The sequence below is a fragment of the Papio anubis genome, chromosome 9, assembly GCF_008728515.1.
Source record: "Papio anubis isolate 15944 chromosome 9, Panubis1.0, whole genome shotgun sequence".
Lineage (NCBI taxonomy): Eukaryota > Metazoa > Chordata > Mammalia > Primates > Cercopithecidae > Papio > Papio anubis.
In genome coordinates, this window is record NC_044984.1 from 123,293,454 (window position 1) to 123,315,329 (window position 21,876).

Genomic DNA, 21,876 nt, shown 5'->3' on the forward strand with positions numbered 1-21,876 from the left:
GCAAGGTCAAATAGGGGAAGATCATGGGCAGATGCCACCCCTCTACTTCTGCACACAAGACACTGCGTTTTATTGCCTCTTCATGGTGTGTAGCAAATATAGCAGGAGTCCACTCAAAACTTATTTATTTATTTAACATTGAGTCTTGCTTTATTGCCCAGGCTGGAGTGCAGTGGTGTGATCACAGCTCACTTCAACCTCCGCCTCCTGGGTTCAAATGATTCTCATGCCTCAGCCTCCCAAGTACCTAGGACTACTGGCGTGTACCACCGCGCCCATCTATTTTTCTATTTTTGGTAGAGACGGGGTTTTGCCATGTTGGCCAGACTGGTCTTGAACTCCTGGCCTCAAGTGATCCACCCACCTCGGCCTCCCAAAGTGCTGGAATTATAGGCATGAGCTGCGGCGCCCGGTGTCAAAACTCTCTTTCTAAAATTTTGTCAGAAGGGGGTTGTGGCAGCTCTGTGCAACTTGTCCCCTTTCCTGTTTCCTCGTGTAATTCTGTTGGAAAGTATTGTTTAGCAGAATGATAATATTTTCAGATTGCTTTTGTCCTTAAAAAAAGGATGTGGCCTGCCTGCCCAGTGCCTGGGAAGCTGAAATACCAGGAAGAAGAACAAAATCCTGGGTGTTCTATTGAGAGTGAGAGGAGGACAGGATTTTGATTGTTCTACAATGATATAAAACTCTCCCCTACTCCATGCCACACTGAGAGACAGAGTGGTGGATCTAACTGGGAGAAGGCCCGCGGAGCCCAGTGCACCCTCCAGGATGGACATTTATGTCTTGATAAGCCTGGGGGTCACCATGCTGCATAATGAGGCTGGAGACCTGCCACTGATGGTGGTTGTCACATGTCATGGCTTTCTTCATTCCCACTTTCCCTTTCTGAGGCTGGAAGATATTTGGGGGGTGAGAGAAAATCAAGTTTGAAGGTAAATGAAAATATTGGGCACCCACTAGAATGTTCCACATCTGTAAATACAAATGCATCTTTGTAAACACTTAACATCTGTTTTGGGGGGTGCTTGTTTAAATCCACAGATGGCATTTTGCCAGAGGCTTCCTTTAGTTCCCTATTTCTCTCACTCAAGGTATCCTAGTTTGGAGATCCAGACCAGGTGCAGCCCATGTACCCTGATGAACCCTGAGTTCCCCTCCCTATCATCTTCCTCACCTCACAGGTGCGGCCCTGAAATGTGTTTCTACTGTCTCCTCACACATTCCCCATGTTCCCCTCCTCTGGTTAGTTTTAGGGTAGTCTGGCCTGGGAAGGAATTTGGGACTGATCATGCCACGTCCCCTGGAATGGGACTAGAAAGGAATCCTGGGCTTCCTGGGGACCAAGGCCCCACTCAGGTTGTCATGGAAAATGAGGCTGAGAGCCCCTCTCTGCAGCACCCTGTGGGAGGGAACCCGAGGTCTCTGCTGGTCCTGGTGGGTACAGACCTGCAGCCATCCCGGTGCTCCGTGAAGCTCACTGATTTCCCCATGAAGCCCATGGAAGCCATCACTGGTTTCCATGGGAGCGGACCATGGCCACTCCTGCTCCTGTTCCCTGTGGGAAAGGGCCAAGGGCACCCCTGGTCCTGGTCACTGTGGGAAGGGACTGTGGTCACCGCTGGTCCTGGTCCCGGCGGAAGGGACTGTGGTCACCGCTGATCCTGGTCCCCGTGGGAGGGACCGTGGTAATCGCTGGCACTGGTCCCCGCGGAAGGGACTGTGGTCACCGCTCATCCTGGTCCAGGTGGGAGCGGACCGCGGCTACCCTGGTGATGGACCCCACGGGGCGCACCCGCGCCAACCCGCACGCAGACCTCGCGCCATCCGAGGCCCCTGGTTCCCGTCCTCCTCCCCGCCTGGCGCCGGAACCTGCGAGCTCGGGCGCGGCCTCGGGGAGGGGCGGGCGCGGCCTCCGGGAGGGGCGGGCGGGACAGACCCAGCCGCCCCGGCTCCCCCGCCGTCCGCGTCTGCGCCGCCCCCGGGGCCTGGTCGGCGGCGGCTGGGCTGGTCGATGGCCCGGGCGGCGGCGGCGGCATGCGGCTCCTGTTCCTGGCAGTGCTGCGCCCGCACACGGGCAACGCGGTCACGGCCCAGCGCGTCCGGTAGGTGCAGGGCGCCGGGGCCTGCGAAGTCGGGGGCGGGGGGCGGGGTCTAGGGGATGGGGACGCGGGACCCGGGGACGCGGGGCGCTCAGCCAGGCCCCCTCCAGCCGCGCCGGGGCAGCCTCGAGCCGCGCGCACAAACGGACGGGCCGGTGCCGCCTGCCGGGCGCGCGGGGGTCGGTGCGACCAGCCCGGCGCGCGTGTCCCCGGGTCTTTGTGCGGCCGGCGCGTTGGCCTCGCGCTCTCCGGAGGGGACTGAGCAGGTGAACAGGCCCGGGGCCGCCCGCGGAGGGGCCCGGGAAGGCCTCGCTGCAGGAGCAGGATGGGAGCAGGATCCGCAGGGATGCGCAGCAGGGTTCGCAGGGAAGCGCAGCACGGTCTGCGGAGCTCTGGGCGGGGGCGCGTTTCCAGGCCGGGGACCGCGGTGCCAGCCCTGCCCTCTCGGATCGGGTCTCGGCTGTGTGCCGGCGTCCGGAGTCCTGTCCCCCGAAATCCCTTCCCCACCTCCCCTCCGCCCTCTCTATTCTCGACTTCCTGGCTGGTTAGCTCCTTCACACTCATCTTTTTCTGCCTTTGTCTTATTTGTTTACTTGTTGGTCTGTGTTCTGGTCGGTGGAACCCAAGCCCGGCGGGGGCCCGGGGAGGGGCTGCCGCGTTAATCCCGCCGCCACCCGCCTGCACCGCGGGCGCTCCGCCTGTATTAGCCGGATAAACATATTCCTTGAGGCGAAGCCTGGGAAGTGCCAGGATTAGAGCCTGCAGCTTAACAGAAGCCGTGTGTGTGTGTGTGTGTGTGTGTGTGTGTGTGTGTGTGTGTGTGAAGAAAAACGGACTTGCTTCATGAAATAGGTTTTCCGATTTACTTCCCCTCTGTGGGCCTGTTTCCTCATCAATTTATTTTTTTTAAATGGAGTCTCCTGGCGCCCAGGCTGGAGTGCAGTGGCGCGATCTGGGCTCACTGCAATCTCCGCCTGCCGGGTTCAAGCGAGTCTCCTGCCTCAGCCTCCCAAGTGGTTGGGGTTACAGGTGCGAACTACCACACCCGGCTAATTTTTGTGTTTTTAGTAGAGACGGGGGTTCACCATGTTGGCCAGGTTGGTCTCGAACTCCTGACGTCAGGTTATCCGCCTGCCTCGGCCTCCCACAGTGCTGGGTTTACAGGCAGGAGCCACTGTGCCTGGCCTCCTCATCATTAAAATGAGCAATTGAGACTCCACCAACCCTTTCATGTCCCTTTCAGCTGATTTCTCCTAAAGCTCACAAGCAGAAATGACCAAGAGAGGATACATCTGTTTTCTGAAGTTTGCTGGAAAATTTATATTCAGGTTTCATGGTGCAGGTTTCTATTAAATAGGTCAGTGATGCTCCGCTTGGGTCTAGCAATGAGGAGCCCTTTGTGTTCCTGGCTCTGTTGGATGGATCAGCATCCAGCATACCACTACGGGAGAGGAATGAAGGAGGTGATTTCACGTAGGGATTGGTGCTATTAAGGAAGCAAAACTAGGAGGCTGAGGCAGGAGAATCGCTAGAACCTGGGAGGCAGAGGTTGCAGTGAGCCAATTGATCCGGGATCACGCCACTGCACTCTAAAAAAAAAAAACCTAGGGCGGGCGGGTGCGGCGGCTCAAACCTGTAATCCCAGCACTTTGGGAGGCTGAGATGGGAGAATTGTTTGAGCCCAGGAGTTAAAGACCAGCATGGGCAACATGGTGAAACCCTCATCTCTACAAAAAATAATTTAAAAGTTAGCTGATGTGGTTGTGCGTGCCCGTGGTCCCAGCTACTCAGGAGATTGAGGCAGGAGGATTGCTTGAGCCCAGGAGGTCGAGGCTGCAGTGAACTGACGTTGCACCACTGAACTCCAGCCTGGGTGGCAGATCGAAACTCTAAAAAATAAAACAAAACCGTTACCGGAAAGGGATCCTGATCCAGAACCGAGAGAGGCTTCTTGGATCTTGCACAAGAAAGAATTCAGGGAGAGTCCTTAAAGTAAAAGCAAGTTTATTAAGAAAATAAACAAATAAAAGAATAGCTACTCCATAGACACAGCAGCCCTGAGGGCTGCTGGTTGCCTTTGTTTGTTTGTTTTTTTTCTTTGAGATGGAATGCCCTTTTTTTTTTGAGACAGAGTTTCACTCTTTTGCCCAGACTGGAGTGCAATGGCGGGATCTCAGCTCACTGCAACCTCCACCCCCAGTTTCCAGCAATTCTCCTGCCTTAGCCTCCTGAGAAGTTGGGATTACAGGCACCTACCACGATGCCCAGCTGATTTTTGTATTTTTAGTAGAGACAGGGTTTCGCCATGTTGGCCAGGCTGGTCTCAAACTCCTGAGCTCAGGTGATCCACCCACCTCAGCCTCCCAAAGTGCTAGGATTACAGGAATGAGCAACTTCACCTGGACCTGGTTGCCCATTTTTATGGTTATTTCTTGATGATATGCTAAACAAGGAGTGGATTATTCACGCTTTCCCTTTCTAGACCGTATCGGGTAACTTCCTGACATTGCCATGGCATTTGTAAGCTGTCATGGCACCGGTGGGAGTGTAGCAGTGAGGACAGCCAGAGATCGCTCTCGTTGCCATCTTGGTTTTGGTCGGTCTTGGCTGGCTTCTTTACTGCATCCTGTTTTATCAGCAAGGTCTTTATCACCTCGTATCTTGTGCCGACCTCCTGTCTCATTCTGTGACTTAGAATGCCTTCACCATCTGTGAATGCAGCCCAGTAGGTCTTAACCTCATTTTACCCAGCCCTTATTCAAGATTGAGTTGCTGTGGTTCAGATGCCTCTGACAAAACTAGATAAAATGATTGAGAGGCATGATGATGGCTGGGATGCTTTAGAGAATGTGGTCCGGGAGGCTGTCTCAGGAGATGACACTGAAGCTAAGACCGCATATAGGCCGTCACTGAGATCTGGAGGGATGGTCCCAGGAAGGAATAATATTGAGAACACGGGCCCTGGGCTGGAGGAAGCATGAGCTGTGTAAGAAGCAGAAAGGCAGCCAGGGTCACTGGACTGGAGAGAGTTTGGGGCCAGTGCTAGTAAATGAGTCAGAGAGAGAGGCCAAGTCTGGCTTGTACATGTGGTAGGGAAAACACTTTGTGCTTAAGAAATAATTACCACTTAAAAAAAACTGGTGAAACCCCGTCTCTACTAAAAATACAAAAATTAGCCAGCTGTGGTGGCACAGACCTGTAATCCCAGCTACTCAGGAGGCAGAGGCTCAAGAATCGCTTGAACCCGCGAGGCAGAGGTTGCGGTGAGCCAAGATGGCGCCACTGTGCAACAGCCTGGGAGACAGAGCAGGACTCCCTTTCAAAAAGAGAAAAGAAAACCAAAAAAAATGTTGAGTGACCAAAGAACCTGAACAGGCACAGAGTTAAAACCTTCAGGCAACAAAGAAATATTACCTGTTATTTAACATTTTGCTCCTAACTTGAGCTATATACCCACATCTTCCAAGGGCCCAAACTCACACCCACCCACAAGGCCACGTTACTTTTGTCCCAACTCAGAGGTGAATTAATAGAAAAAATAACTATGTTAGCTGCTCTCCTGAGATTCACTCTCCCATCGTTCCATTGGTGGTGCACTTTTGAAGTTGCCTGTCTTGCTAGGCCTTGGGGCTATGGAGAGGGAGGAAGTGGGCAGGGCTTATGCAGAAGGTTGACTTCAGCTAAACTGGAGTGGAGGGCTATTTAGTCACTTTGTTCTTTCTTTTCCTGGCTGTGCAGAAGCAGAATAAAGGCTGCTATTCATGCTTTGATGTTTATTCAGACCCAGCGTTTGTTGTCCTTCACCTCAGGAAGGATTGCTGGCGGAAGAAAAAGAAAAAAGCAGAAGTTGCTTGAAGACATCTTCTGCGTTGTGAAAGCTTAGGCTCCTTGAGGAAATGATGCTGGTGTCCTGGACGGGCAGGGAGGGAGGTTCCCTTGGTGACTGAGAGTCCCTGTGAGCTAATCAGCAGTGAGCAGTGAGGACCGGGCGTTCTCCTCCAAAATCCCTGCCAAAGACCCTGGAGACCACCCTCAACTGACCCTGGACCCTGGGGGAGGGAGTTCCCCAAATGCATAAATCTGGAGTTCCCATCAGCCTGGCAGAATAGGAGGCCAGAACTAGGTAAGACTGGATTTAAACCAAATGCATAAATCTGGAGTTCCCATCAGCCTGGCACAATAGGAGGTCAGAATTAGGTAAGACTGGATTTAAAGAAAAAATGAAGTGGTTCTATTCTTACACAAGGTGGTCATTGTAAATCAACACCCCGTATATAAGTAATGGTGCAAAATTCTGATAAATGTATTGGCCGGAGAAGCACAGGATCCTCTGGGGACATATAGGTGGGGACCGATCCCAGATCAGAGGTCAGGGAAAGCCTTCTGGTGCCTTCCAAGCCCGTTCCCTGCTGACAAATTGCACAGTCCAGACCAAGTTTGCTTTGTGGCTCGGTGTCCTTATTTATAATGATGATGCCAATATGGGTTGTGAAAGCAACTAAATGAGCTAATACACTTTCAGCATTTTTAAAGCAGTGTCTGGAACATAGTGAGGACTAAGCTCTGATTTTTTAAAAATCTTTCCCAGATTCCTATCTAAGGGGTCTGGGAAGTCATGCCCTGTAAACCATAAATTCTCATTAGATGGGTTTTATTTGACCCCATATATCGTGATTTACTTTCCAATCTGACTGGCATAACATTATGAGACAAAAAGAAAAATCAAAATATTTAACCCCAAAACATGCTTCTCTGCCATATCTTGAAATGGCCCTGCAGAGCCATCCTTTGTGGGAGGAAAATCTGCCTCTGTAAAGAATCTCTGCCGGGCAGGGTGGCTCACGCCTGTAATCACAGCACTTTGGGAGGCCAAGGCAGGTGGATCACCTGAGGTCAGGCGTTGAAGACCATCCTGGCCAACATGGTGAAACCCTGTCTCTACTAAAAATACAAAAATTAGCTGGGCGTGGTGGCACACACCTGTAATCCCAGCTACTCGGGTGGCTGAGGCAGGAGAATTGCTTGAACCCGGGATGCAGATGTTGCAGTGAGCTGAAATCATGCTATTGCACCCCAGCCTAGGAAACAGAAGGAGACTCTGTCTCAAAAAAATAAAAAAAAAAAAATCTCTATTAACATAGTTAGACCTTTTTCTTCCAGTTCCTCCCAATCCTGAAGAGGTTAACTAAAAGTCTAGCACGTTTTAAAGATTGGAAGAGGAAAAATTTGTCATTTATTGTCTCTAAGGGCAGCCACTGTAAGACTTCAAAGGAATCTTGGTCTCCACTGTCTTTTATCTTAACTTGAACGTTCCCTTTCTATGGATCTCAGGTCTTAAGCCTCAACCAATTGTCAACCAGAAAATGTTTAAATTGACCTATAGCTTGGAACTATCCCTCCTCCCCGCAACACCCCCCCGCCCCGCCGCTTTGAGTTGTCGCCTTTCTGAACCAAACCAAATGTATTTCTTAAATGTATTTGATTGATGTCTCATGCCTCCCTAAAATATATAAAACCAAGCTGCACCCCACTACCTTGGGCACGTGTTCTCAGGACCTCCTGAGGGCTGTGTCACAGGCCATGGTCACTCATATTTGGCTCAGAATAAATCTCTTAAAACATTTTACAGAGTTGGACTCTTTTCATGGACAATAGTTGTGAGCTATTAATCAGCATGATAGTCCTTAGTTAGCAAGGTGGGAGAACGGAGGGGGAGGCGTCTTAGGCAGAGGGTCAGGCAATGGGATGGGAAGAGACCGTCTCTTCCAGAGCTGAGAGTCACGCAGCCTTCACGGGACAGAATCCTGTAGATCAGCGACGCTCCAGAAACGCATGGCGCACAGAGGATGTGCCGAGGAGGGGGAGCCGTTTTGCCCCCAGGGTCACTGGGCAAGGTCTGGAGACATATTTCGCTGTCACCGCTAGTGTTGGGGGCTACTGGCATTGAGTGGGACGCCGCTCCACACCCTGTAGTGCACAGGACAGCCCCTCCCCAAGAGTGACCCCGCTCGACATGTGAACAGGGCTTGGCTGATGAATCCTTCTCTAGGTGGGGTCAGGAGATGTGACTGGAGAGGGAGACAGGGCCATGCAACACTTTCAATTTTGTGCCAACAATAGGACTGCACCATGAAAGGCCATGAGATTTGTGTGTAGTTGAAAATCATGTATGCCTTTGGGTTTGACATATTTAAGAAGTAAAATGAACAGGCCTTGGCAGTTCAGGGTTGGGAATGAAGGAGAGAAAAACCCATGATTTCCTTCATGATAGAGGGAAAATACTGGGGAAAAAACAGGAACATCTAAGGCTTCTGCTGTCTAGTAGTTTTTTAGAAGATGTAGGTGATAGAATGGAATAATGTGTTTCTTGGGCAAAAAATCTAGGGGATCAATAACCTGAGAATTGATGTTACATTGCCTGCGTGTCACGTTGAATATTCTTCAGTATAAAGCGTTCAGGGTGTGTAAGTTTCCTTTAAGTATAACCTGTGAGCTGCTAGCGAGTATTCTGCATACCCTAATGTGGTACCTACTCTCTAGAGATGTCTCCTAAGCACTATACCATTAGCAACCCACATCAGAAGATTTGTTCATTAGCATAAAGTATTTCAGAAATTAGGCTGGGCGCGGTGGCTCACGCCTGTAATCCCAACACATTGGGAGGCCGAGGTGGGCATATCACCTGAGGTCAGGAGTTCGAGACCAGCCTGGCCAGCACGGTGAAACCCCGTCTCTACTAAAAATACAAAAATTAGCTGGGCATGGTGGCTGGTACCTGTAGTCCCAGCTACTCGGGAGGCTGAGGCAGGAGAATCGCTTGAACCCAGGTGGCAGAGGTTGCAGTGAGCTGAGATTGCACCACTGCACTCCAGCCTGGGCAACAGAGTGAGACTCTGTCTCAACAAAAAGAAATTAGTGGTGTCTAAGATATGTGGTTCACTGGGAAGATGACACAGGCTTTTGACCAAGAATTCAGGGAGCCCTCACCTACTGGGCAGCCCTTGAGGTTGATAGCTCTATTTGGTCTTGCGTCCCTGCCATAACCCTCTGTTATCTGGCTTAACTAGATTGGCTAGTGTGGCTGCCAGTATGGTCCAGTGTGGACTCGACCCTTCGGGCAGGGTGCTTGGAGAACACAGAGTTCTGCCGCCCAGCAGAATAGACTGTTTGGTGTGTGTGTGGCTGAATCTAGAGTGAGAGTTCCTCTCATTGTGGGGCACACCCAGTGGTGAGGTTAGAAGGAAGAGGTCAGCAGGGTCCCCACCACTTCTGATCCCCTGAGAATGAACATTTACCAGGAGAGCCAGGCCGTCCTCCCGGAACTGGGGAAATTGGTCTAGGTCAGTTTCTAACAGTGAAGTTCAAAATTAAAAGCAGCTCTGGTAAGTGAAAAACTAGAGTCTGACACCTAGAGAACCAAGTTCATTTCACCTGTGGAGGGGGGTAAACTGCACGAGGAGTGGATGTAAAAAATATTCACGTGGAGAGTAAGTCATGGAGTTGTTTCAAAGGGCGCCCCCTGTTATGCTAAAATAGGAGGCTAGTCCTTGGAAGCATTGAAATCATCTTCCAAACCCAGGGCAACAAACTGCTGCCTGCCGCGGGTTAAATGCAGCCTCTCTGCCAGTTTTGTCAATAAAGTTTTAGTGGCCGCAGTTGTACCATACACTTGCGTGTTGTTTGGGTTTCTGCTTCTGCTTCTCAGGGGCAGAATGGAGCAGTTAGAACACAGGCCCTCTGACCCACAAACCCAAAGGTATTTCCTCTCCGTCTGCTTCCACGAAAGGCCTCCTGACCCGGGCTCTGCATCATGATATCAGATATTCGCTAGAGAACTGAGTTGACTGCCTGGTGTATTGTCTGCAGAGCTGCCACGGGTACTGGGGAAATGCATGAAGATGGTGGTGGAAAGAATGAGCAAAGCAGAGCATTAGTCTTCCTTGGCCCAGAGCAGGGAAGCCCGAGGGGCAGTTCAGTCCAGCCGGGAGTGTGTTGACATCAGAATGGTGGCAAATGTTGTCACACTGATAGCTGGACTTGGTGCAGCGGGGTGGTGACTGTGTGTTTGTTCTGTTTGTCCATCTGGAACAGAGAGTGCAAAAGTGTGTTTGTCGGAATGGGAAGCATTTTAGATAGTGGGGGCAGATTGCAGCACTAAAGGACACTGACCAGAAGGGAGAGAAAGCAAAGGAAGAAGTGCAAACATCCTTTGCGTGCAAGGCCGTACTTTCCCTTCCAGGCCGGGCTACTTTCTGGCCGCATCATTCTGAATTCTCTGTGATTGCCAAGCATTTGGGAAGAAAAAAAAAAAGTATGAGGGAAAGTTTTCAGTTTTTCTGGATTTTCTTTCAAGGAGTCAAAGGAAAAGTGTGAATACATATGAAGTTGAGACAAGGAGGCTATTTTATTTTCTCCACCTTCTTTTGTTTTGTTTGTTTTTTTAAGAGCTTGTTACCAATTTTTCCATGTTCAAAGATAGCCATTGAGGCCGGGTGCAGTGGCTCACGCCTCTGATCCCAGCATTTTGGGAGGCTGAGGCAGGCAGATCACTTGAGGTCAGGAGTTTGAGACCAGCCTGGCTAACATGGTGAAATCATGTCTCTACTAAAAATACAAAAATTAGCTGGGCATGGTGGTGCATGCCTGTAATCTCAGCTACTCAGGAGGCTAAGGCAGGAGAATTGCTTGAGCCTGGGAGGCGGAGGCTGCAATGAGCCAAGACTGTGCCACTACAGTCCAGCCTGGGTGACAGAGGGAGACTGTCTCAAAAACAAACAAACAAACAAACAAACAAAAAAACACAAAGATAGCCATTGAAAGTTGTTGCTGGGCGCTGTGGCTCACTCTTGTAATCCCAACACTTTGGGAGGCTGAGGCAGGCAGATTGCTTGAGCTCAGAAGTTTGAGACCAGCCTGGGCTACATGGTGAAACCCCATCCTACAAAATATACAAAAATTAGCTGAGCATAGTGGTCCCAGCTACTCAGAAGGCTGAGGCAGGAGGATCACTTGAGCCCAGAGAAGTTGAGGCTGCAATGAGCCATGATTGCACACTGCACTCCAGCCTGGGCAGCAACAGAATGAGACCCTGTATCACACACAAAAAAGAGAGTTGTTAATATCTTCATTCAGCAGGTATTTTTGAGTGTCTCCCATGGGCATAGTGCTGTGTAGGCGCTACACAGAGAGCCGGCGTCATGTAGCCCCTGCCCTCAGGAGGCAGCCACTCAACCACAGAGAGCTTCTGCACATCAGCTCGATGCTAAGCATTGTCATTTGGAAGACAAGTCTAGCATTCTAGCATGGAAGACAGACACAAGCGTGTAATTACCCAAACATTTGTCTGACTGTGATATGATCGGTGCTGTGACGGAGAAGTGTTGGGTGATGACAGAGAGAGGACTTTGAATAGAGCCGACCTAGTTCCAGAGGGTGTAGGGTCCAAGGAAGAACTTCCCCTTCCCCCTCTGAAGGTTCACTGAAAACCAACTGACCAAAGACAGGCTCATAAGAGACACGGCACACACCTGTATTGGTGATGGTTTTCCATGACATGGGAGCCCTCAGTATGAAGACCCAGGGAGACCTGAGAGACTGGCCAGTTTATGCTTAGGTTCAACAAGGTATGGACAGCCACATGGAAATAGGACAATGAAAAGGGTCTGATTTAACACCAATAGACTGCTTGGGGAAGCCCAGCAAGGCGAGTCTGTCTGGATTCATCTTGGCCCCTCTGTGCAGCCTTCTTTCCTTCTGGTGCAAGGCAGGCCCTCTCTGGAATGGGGGCTTTGTGATCTACAATCAACACAAGGTAGTTTGGATAATTTTTTTTTTTTTGAGATGGAGTTTCGCTCTTGTCACCCAGGCTGGAGTGCAGTGGTGCGATCTTGGCTCACTGCAACCTCTGCCTTCTGGATTCAAGCGACTCTCCTGCCTCAGCCTCCCAAGTAGCTGGGATTACAGGCATGCACCACCACACCCAGCTAATTTTGTATTGTTATAGTAGGGACGGGGTTTCACCACGTTGGTCAGGCTGGTCTTGAACTCCTGACCTCAGGTGATTCACTTGCCTCAGCCTCCCAAAGTGCTGGGATTACGGGCGTCAGCCACCACACCTGGCCTGGGATAATGTTTTTATGGTCAGGTTTTACACAGGAAGGCAGGGGAAAGTCAGAGTAATAATTTTGGGTTTTATGGCTGACCTTGGGGAGAACGAGTTCTGGTTTCCATGAACCCCCATGGGGAAGAGGAATTCTAGCTTCTCTGGTTAACCACTGGGGAAAATGAGGGACCAGAGACAGGAGGGCGGGAGAGAGTCAGAGAGAGTTGCTGAGGCCTTCGTTTTGGGGTTTCTTTTTTTCTGAACCCCAGCCAGGGTCTGGGAAGACTTTGTCAAGAAATAATATTTTATTTCTCATATAGTTTATTTTTATTTTTATTATTTTTTGAGACAGAGTCTCTGTCCCCCAGGCTGGAGTACACTGGCACGATCTCGGCTCATGCAACCTCCGCCTCCCAGATTCAAGTGATTCTCCTGCCTCAGCCCTCCTGAGTAGCTGGGATTACAGGCATGCGCCACCACGCCCTGCTAATTTTTTGTATTTTTAGTAGAGACGGGGTTTCACCATGTTGATCAGGCTGGTCTCGAACTCATGACCTCAAATGATCTGCCCTCCTCAGCCTCCCGAAGTTCTGGGATTACAGGTGTGAGCCACTGCACCCGGCCCCATATAGTTTTTTTTTTCTTTTTTAAATTTGAGATATAATTGACATACCATAAACTTCACCCTTTCAAAATGTACACACCAGGGATTCTTAGTGTATTCATAAAGTCATGCAACTGTCACTCCTATCTGATTTCCAAACATTTCCATCACTCTCAGAAGAAACCCGTATCGGTTAGCAGACACTCCTCTTCCACCGCTCCCCCAGGCCCTGGGAAATGGTCAGCTTCCTTTAGTCTCTATGAATAGACCTATTCTGGGATCATACACTATGTGGTCCCTTTTGCGGGCTTGGCCTAAAGTGTCAGTCCTTCATTCCCGTGTGGCTGAGGAATGCCCGTCGGCCAGATGTACACTTTTCCTTGTCCACTCCTCAACTGGAGAATGGTGGGCCTTTGGGACATTTCCACGTTGGGGCTATCCTGAGTCCTCTGCTGTGAGCCTTTGCGCATGGGAAGTAACCTTTTCAGCTGGGGCCATCAGGGTCAGCGAGGGGAGAGGCTGGGAAGTGCATTCCGGGCAGAGGGAACTGTATGTGTGGAGGACGCCCTGAGCCAGGAAGGAGCTTGTGAGACCCCACAGAGGAGCTGGCTGAGGACCTGAGTGGGCAGCTCGGGGGTGGAATCCAGTCACTGTCACTGTCACCTTGTGGATTCTGGGTTTAAAGCTGTCAGGATTGAAGGATGAGGGATGGAGGTTGCTGCTTTAAGAACAAAGAAAGTGTAGAGATCTGCCGGGTGCGGTGGCTCACGCCTGTAATCCTAGCACTTTGGGAGGCCGAGGTTGGCAGATAACCTGAGGTCATGAGTTCGAGACCAGCCTGGCCAACATGGTGAACCCCTGTCTCTACTAAAAATACAAAAATTAGCCGGGTGTGGTGGTGCATGCCTGTAATCCCAGCTACTCGGGAGGCTGAGGCAGGAGAATTGCTTGAACCCAGGAGACGGAGGTTGCAGCGAGCCGAGATCGCACCACTGCACTCCAGGCTGGGTAACAGAGCAAGACTCTGTCTCAAAAAAAAAAAAAAAAAAAAAAAAGGGTATAGATCTGCATCCTATCTGGAAGGACCCTGCGATGCTGTGGCAGCGGGGAGAGAAGAGCACTAGGAGGACTTCCAGGGGTCTGGCTTGTGCCACTGTGTGCACGGTGGGCAGGTCCCTGCATGTGGAATACTGGCTGATGCCAGCTTGTTTGGGGCAGGAGAGTCATAACATGCTGACTGCGAGGTGCCTGTCAGACGACACACTCTGTAAGTTTTTGTTGGATTAGAGCAGTTGGAACCCTTGGGCACTCAGAGAGGCTTCTGAGCTGAAGATAAGAAGCTGCGAGTGGGATGAAGTTAGCTTAGGAGTAGGGCACTAGGGGTAGGACAAACTGGGAGATTACATGATCAGAAAGGAGATACGATGGGAAGGCAGAGGGCCCCGGAAATCCAGAAAACTTATGGAAGCCAAAGAAGAGGAATTTCCCAAGCAGGGGGGCTAGTTAGCGATGCTGGATGCTGCTAACAGGTCCATCTGCTCAAGACGTCAAAGGGGCAATGGCAGTTGGCACCTGAAGGTCCGTGGAGATCTTGTCTGATCTTGTTCCGCAGGAACAAGATGGCAGGTGGAAGCGCAGGAGTGGGTAGGCATGGGAGATGGAGATGGTGAATGTGTGCCACCCTTTCATTTCCGGAAGTCCTTTTGTGATGGGCAGGGGAGAGAGAGTAGACCCTGACTGGGGGAGATTGCTGGGTTGCTGGGGAAAGCTTCTAAGGGACTTGGGCATATTTGATGCTGCCTGAAGTTGAGTGGGGAGAGGAAACAGGAGGCGGCATGACTGTGGGGTGGTTAACTCCTGAGCAGTTGGTGAGGGGGGTGGGGATGCTGGAGAAGGAGTGTGGCCTCTGCTGGGACCCCTGGGAGAGGCCCAGAGGTCTGCAGGTGCCAGAGGGGTGGGCATGGTGGGGGGCAATTGAGAGTATGCCTGTCTTGCAGCTGTAACTTTCTCTGTGGAGGAGGGAAGGCCATGAGCTGCTGGTGGCAGGATGGATAAGGACCGCAGAGGCTGGAGGAGAGGGAAGGTGTCACCACCCCAGCCCTCCCTGGGTCATTGCCAAAGCCTCTTAGCTTGTCTCTTTTCACTTTCAACACAGCAGTCAGACTGAGTCTGCTGAAACGCTCAGCCAGATTGCATCTCTTCTCTGCTTCACATCCAGCACACACCGAGGTTTCTGCCAGGACCTGCTATCTTCTGCGCTGTGGGCCCCTCAGTGACATACCCTTCCCAGACCCCTGTGATCTCCCAAAGCCCAGCACATCCCACGTCAGGCCCGTAGCACCTGCTTTTCTGATATTCGGATATAATGCCCACTGATACTATTTTTTTGTTTATTTGAATTTACTTATTTCTAAAATTCACATTGTTATTTTTAGTTTGACAACTAGTAATTGTATATATTTATGGGATACAGTGTGGTGTTTTGGACTATAAATACATTGTGGAGTGATTATATCACAGTAATGAACATGTCTACCGCCTCGAAGACAGGCGGTATTCCGTATCTGTGGGTTCCACGTCTGCAGTTCCAAGCAACTACAGATCAAAATGTTAAAAAAATTATAGAAATTAAAAACAACACAGCCCGGGCACAGTGGCTCACGCCTGTCATCCCAACACTTTGGGAGGCCGAATTGGGCAGGTCACCTGAAGTCAGGAGTTTGAGACCAGCCTGGCCAACATGGCAAAATCCATCTGTACTAAAAATACAAAAATTAGCCAGGCATGGTGGCACGTGCCTATAATCCCAGCTACTCGGGAGGTGGAGGCAGGAGAATCGCTTGAACTCGGGAGACAGAGGTTGCGGTGAGCCGAGATCGCGCCACTGCAATCCAGCCTGGGTGACAGGGTGAGACTCTGCCACGCACACACACACACACACACACACACAACCCAAAACCCCCCAAAACCCCAAACAATACAGCAGAACAACTATTGACAGGGCATTTCCATTGTATTAGGTATTATAAGTAATCTAGAGATGATTTGAAGTACACAGGAGGATGTGTAAAGGTGATATGCAAATGCTGTGCCATTTTATATGTGGGACTTAAGCATCCTCGGATTTTGTTATCCACAGGGGTCCTGGAACCAGTCCCCAGCAGATACCCAGGAATGATTGTACTTATTACTTTTTGTAGTGAAAACATTGAAAATCTTTTTTTAAGCAATTTTGAAATATACAGTATGTTATTATCGACGATGGTCACCATGCTGTACAACCTGCTCCTCCTCCTGCCCCCCACTAACCTCCGGGAGCCACCATTCTGCTCTCCACTTCTGTGTGCTGGACTCTGTTAGCTCTTCATCTTTTCCCCCACAGTATCCACGTGGCTCCTCCCTCATCACCTTGAGGCTTTTTTTTTTTTTTTTTCCTGAGACCGAGTCTCTCTGTCACCCAGGCTGGAGCACAGTGGCGTGACATTAGCTCACTGCAACCTCCCCTTCCCTGGTTCAAGTGATTCTCCTGCCTTAGCCTCCTGAGTAGCAGGAATTACAGGCATGTGCCACCATACCCGGCTAATTCTTGTATTTTTAGTAGAGACGGAGTTTCACCATGTTGGCCAGGCTGGTCTCGAACTCCTGACCACAGGTGATCCACCCAATTTGACCTCCCAAAGTGCTGGGATTACAGGCATGAGCAACTGTGCCAGCCACCTTCAGGTCACCTTTAGTGGGACCTCCCATGCCCACTCTTCTCAAATGGCAGCCCCTTCCACCGCACGCTCTCTCCCTGTCTTCCTGGGGCTGGTGGTTTTCCTCCCTCCCAGGTTCAAGCGATTCTCCTGCCTCAGCCTCCCGAGTAGCTGGGATTATAGGCACACGCCACCATGCCTGGATAATCTTTTTGTATTTTTAGTAGAGATGGGGTTTCACTATGTTGGTCAGGCTGGTCTTGAACTCCTGATCCACCCGCCTCAGCCTCCTGAAGTGCTGGGATTACAGGCGTGAGCCACCACGCCCAGCCGATTCAAGGGTAATTTTAAGTGTACTTGATTTTCTTGTATGTGCTGATTTTGTAATCAATGCCCCAAGTAAGATGTGAACTCCATCTTCCATATAAGTGCAGTACAGAGGGGTTATAACAGAGACAGGCTCAAAACTAAATGGAAATTTTGAGAGACTGCGGTGTGGTAGGAACTGGGGCTGTCAGGAGAGTTCTCTGGAAGGAGCTGGCATTAGAAAGTGTCATGTCAGAGGCGTGGAGACTCGAAGGGAGCGTGATGTGCCAGAGGTCCAGCCGTGGGAGGGTGGTTGGAGCGGAGTGCACTTCTGCCATGCAGGGTGAGCTGTGTTCTGGGCCGAGGCATTTATCCCAGAGACACACTCAGCCATTAGTTTATTCCCTAAGCAGAATAGAAATGGTCCCCATTCTCATGTGGTTGACAGTTGAACTGGATACAGTGAGCTCTTTGCAGGTTTTAATCAGAAAAGAGACCTGGTCCCATTTGTTGCGTATGCACACACGTGCGCACACACACACGGACACACACACCTTGAACAATTAAAAAAGACAATACATGCATGTGGTAAAAACTATCCAACAATACAAAAGCTTGTGTGTCTCTTTCTCTTTCTCTCTCTCTCTTTCTCTCTCTTTATTTCTTTCTTTCATTTTGAGACAGGGTCTCACTCTGTTGAGACCCAGGCTGAAGCGCACTGGCATGATCATGGCTCTCTGCAGCCTTGAATTCCTGGACTCATTGATCCTCCCACCTCAGCCTCCCAAACAGCTGGGACCACAGGTGCATGTCTCCACACCCAGCTAATTTTTTAAATTTTTTGTAGACACAGAGTTTCATCACGTTGTCTAGGCTGGTCTCAAACTCCTGAGCTCAAATGATCCTCCCACCTCTGCCTCCCAAAGTGCTGTGATAACAGGTGGGAGCCACTGCACCTGGCCTGATTCTCCTTTTTGGATGCAATCATTGTTATCTCTTTTTAATGTATCCTTCTAGAGATATTCTATGTGCACATAGTGTATGTACTCAAAAGTATTCTTCACTTTGCTCTGTTTTTCATTAATAGTGAATCTTGGAATTCATTCTTAATACTTCATAGTGATCTATTGCATTCTTTTGATGGCCAAAGAACATGATTAGGTCCATCTACCATAATATAACGAGTGCCCTGTGGATGCACGTGGAGGTAGTTTTTTAATTTTTTTGCTACTTCACAGCTGCAGTGCGTATTCCTGGGTGCAGGCTTTTGCACATATATCCAAGTATATCTTTGGAATAAATTCCTAGAAGTGGAGTTATTTGGTCACAGGGTTTGTGCATTTAAAATTTTCTAGCTGCTGTTACATTGCCCACGGGAGAGGTTGTACCAGTTTGCTCTCTCATAGATAATGTATATGAGTGTTTATTTCAGGAGGCCTCCAGTCAACTTTTTAATCTTTACAGATGTTCTGGATTAAAAAGATGGCTGATATTGAGCATCATTTTCTTTGTTCAAGAGCCCAGTGTATTTCTTTTTCTATGGACTGCAATTTTGTGCCCATCTCTATTTTTCTTTTTCTCCCTTCCTTGCTTCCTTCCTTCCTTCCTTCCTTCCTTCCTTCCTTCCTTCCTTCCTTCCTTCCTTCCTTCCTTCCTCCCTCTCCCCCTCTCCCCCTCCCCTCCCCTCTCTCCCCCTCCCCTCCCCTCTCCTCTCCTCTTCTTTCTCTCACTCTGTTGCCCAGGCTGGAGTGCAGTGGCACGATCTTGGCTCATTGCAACATCTGCCTCCTGAGTTCAAGCGATTCTCGTGCCTCAGCCTCCCCAGTAGCTAGGATTACAGGTGTGCACCACCACACCTGGCTAATTTTTGTATTTTTAGTAGAGATGGAATCTCACCATGTTGGCCAGGCTGGTCTCACACTCCTGACCTCAAGTGATCTGCCTGCCTCAGCCTCCCAGAGTACTGGGATTACAGGCTTGAGCCACTATGGCTGGCTTTTTTTTTTTTTTTTTGAGACAGAGTCTTGCTCTGTCACCCAGGCTGGAGTACAGTGGCACAATCCTGGCTCACTACAGTCTCGACCTCACAGGCTCAAGCAGTTGTCCCATCTCAGCCTCCCAAGTAGCTAGGACTACCAGTATGTGCCACCATGCCCAGTGCATTAAAAAAATATTTTTTATAGAGATGGGGTTTCACCATATTGACCAGGCTGGTGTCAAACTCCTGGGCTCAAGCCATCTGTCTGCCTTGACCTCTCAAAGTGCTGGGATTACAGGCATGAGCCACCTCACCCAGTCCTCATCTCTGTTTTCCTACTGTGTTGTTAGCCTTTTTTCTTTATTGATTTACAAATGCTCTTTATATATTAAGCAGATGAACTTTTTTTCTTTAGTAAGAGCTGTAAATAGTTTTTTCCCCAGTTTCTCATTTGTCTTCTGATTTTGTTCATGTGTCTTCCAATTTTCTTCATGTTGTTGTCACTATTGAAAAAATTTCTTTTTTGTTTATGAGATATTTTATATTTATGTTAGCAGGAACTGAAACTAAGGTGGAGAGAAAGAGAAGAGACATGTTTGAAAGACATAAATATTGTGTGTGTGTGTGTGTAGCAGGTAGAATGGAAAGACCAGGAAGTATTTTTTGAAGCTATGATAATAGGTGACTTTTGAAGTCTTTTCAAAGAACTGAGCAACAGAGGCCCGAAAATAATCTTTAGATACCACAATTCAGGGACAGGAGAGAAAACGTGGAATTAAGGAAATAGAAAAGGAACTGTCTGGTATGGCAAATGCCACTGGAGGCGGCAGTGTGTGCCCCATGTCTGAGGCTCAAGGCCTCCTGGGTCAACCTTCCTTCCAATGGCCTCGGTCGCAGCCACAGTCCTGGGTATCTGAGACGGGCAGATGTATGGTTAATGTCATTGATTCTAGGCCTTCTTTTGTATTTTAAGGCAGGGTGCTTACCAAGGGCAATTCAGTAAATAAGTAATCTTATGGAATTCATTCAAAATCTTAATCATAGTGGCTGAGCACAGTGGCTCATGCCTGTTATCCCAGCACTTTGGGAGGCCAAAGCAGGTGGATCACCCGAGATCAAAAGCTTGAGACCAGCCTGGCCAACGTGGTGAAACCCCGTTTCTACTAAAAATACAAAAAATTAGCCAGGCATGGTGGTGCGCACGTGTGGTCTCAGCTACTCGGGAGACTGAGGCGGGAGAATCGCTTGGAGACCCGGGAGGCGGAGGTTGCAGTGAGCTGAGACCACACCACTGTACCTCAGCCTGGGCAGCAAGAGTGAAACTCTGTCTCAACAACAACAACAACCAAAAAAAATAAAAAACCTTTACTGTAGCAGCAACCTGTTACGTATTAACGTTTTCCCCTCATCTTCTCCTTTCTCTGTATTTTTGGATAAAGGGCCCATCTAGAGGCTGCAGGGCACGTGTGCGTTTTGAAAGATGCCTTTGACTTTGAAAGCCCATCTGAGATTGCAAACCTCATCTTGGCTGAGAACTGCGAGGCTGCCCTGGCTCTTCATCTCTATAGGGGAGGCAGGCTTTTGCAAGGTAATCCTCTTTCTCTTCAAAAGTAAAACACCAGAAATTCTGAAAACCAGAAGCACCTGTAATGTCCAATAATATGGGAAACGGTGTCTCCTGTTTATCCAGTTCAGAAATGGGAGACATACAATAATCTCTTTGCTTTGCTTCTGAGTGTCCTCATGGTATGATGGCCAGCTTCTCCCTGAGAGAACCATCAGAAGAAAAGCAAGTTGGAAGTTGCCTTATTTTTCATGACCCAGGCATGTATTTACATGTACCTCCTCCCCCACCTTCAACACACACACACACACACACAAATGGAAGCCTACTGCTGAATATATATTCAGCATCTTCCTTTTCACCACTCAGCCACATATCCGGCAACCTTCTCCCATAGTGGCACGTACATAGATCTATCTCATTCATTTTATGGAGATGCCATCATTTAAAGTCTTCAATTAATAAACATTTATGTTGTCTTTAATTGTTCTATTTCGCCCATTAGAATGTGTGTCTCTGTGCAGACATCATAGCATATGAACTTGGGAGAATATATCTGTATTTCCATATTTTTGCATCCATGCCTGAACAATCTAAACTGTTTTCTGTATATGCAGACAGTGTTTCTAAAAGTATTATTTCTAGAGAGTTATTTTCTGCTGAACAAGTATATGACTTTGAATTTTCTTTTTCTTTTTTTTTGACACAGGATCTCACTCTGTTGCCCAGGATGGAGTGCAGTGATACAATCTCGGCTCACTGCAACCTCCATTTCCTGGGCTCAAATAACCCTCCCACCTCAGCCTCCCGAGTAGCTGGGACTACAGGCATGTGCTACAATGCCCGGCTATTTTTTTGGTATATTTTTAGAGATGAGGTCTTGCCATGTTGCCCAGGCTGGTCTTGAACTCTTGGACTCAAGCAATCCACCCACCCTGCCCTCCCAAAGTGCTGAGATTAAAGGCATGAGCCACTGCACCAGCCTTGAATTCAGTTTTAAGTGTGGTGAAACACAGTCTGAGCTTTGTCTCTGAATGTGAAAGAAGCGTAGAGTTTAACTTTCCTTATAGGCCAAGATGAAGTTCCGAACCCCTGATAGCTCAGTAGGAACCTGTGAAAGGTTGCCACTGACTGTTGCAACTCTTTTGTGCAGTCACAAAGCCACGGCCCTGAGTTTAGTGATTCTGTTGACTGTGAGTTGTGTTGTTTTCTTTTCTTTTTCTCTTCAACTTTTAAGTTCAGCAGTACCCGTGCAGGATGTGTAGATTTGTTACAGAGGCAAACGTGTGCCATGGTGGTTTGCTGTACACATCATCCCATCACCTAGGTATTAAGCCCAGAATCCATTAGCTATTCTTCCTGATGCTCTCCCTCCTCCCACCCCACTCCCAATAAGTTGTGTCGTTTTCTGCAAAGTGATATTTATTATTCTTTTTTTTTTCTTTTTCTTCTCTCTTTTTTTTTTTTTTTTGAGATGGAGTCTCACTCTGTGGCCCAGGCTGGAGTGCAGTGGCATGATCTGGGC

The 21,876-nt window shown here is 49.2% G+C and overlaps 1 protein-coding gene across 8 annotated transcripts in view; it reads left to right on the plus strand.

Moving 5' to 3' along the window:
- Positions 1-1,057: 1,057 nt before the first annotated feature.
- GLT1D1 (glycosyltransferase 1 domain containing 1) overlaps positions 1,058-21,876 on the plus strand; it is a 128,682-nt gene continuing 107,863 nt past the window's right edge. For 2 of the 8 annotated variants that reach the window (XM_009182048.2, XM_003907383.3), the window contains exons 1-2: positions 1,875-2,105; positions 20,227-20,375. In XM_009182048.2, coding sequence (XP_009180312.1) covers positions 2,038-2,105; positions 20,227-20,375 — 217 coding nt within the window. In that variant the 5' untranslated portion in view covers positions 1,875-2,037. Of the gene's footprint in view, positions 2,106-2,344; positions 2,369-20,226; positions 20,376-21,876 lie in introns of those variants that run through there. The other 6 variants (XM_031650929.1, XR_004176251.1, XM_009182050.4 and 3 more) reach the window with 6 other exon arrangements.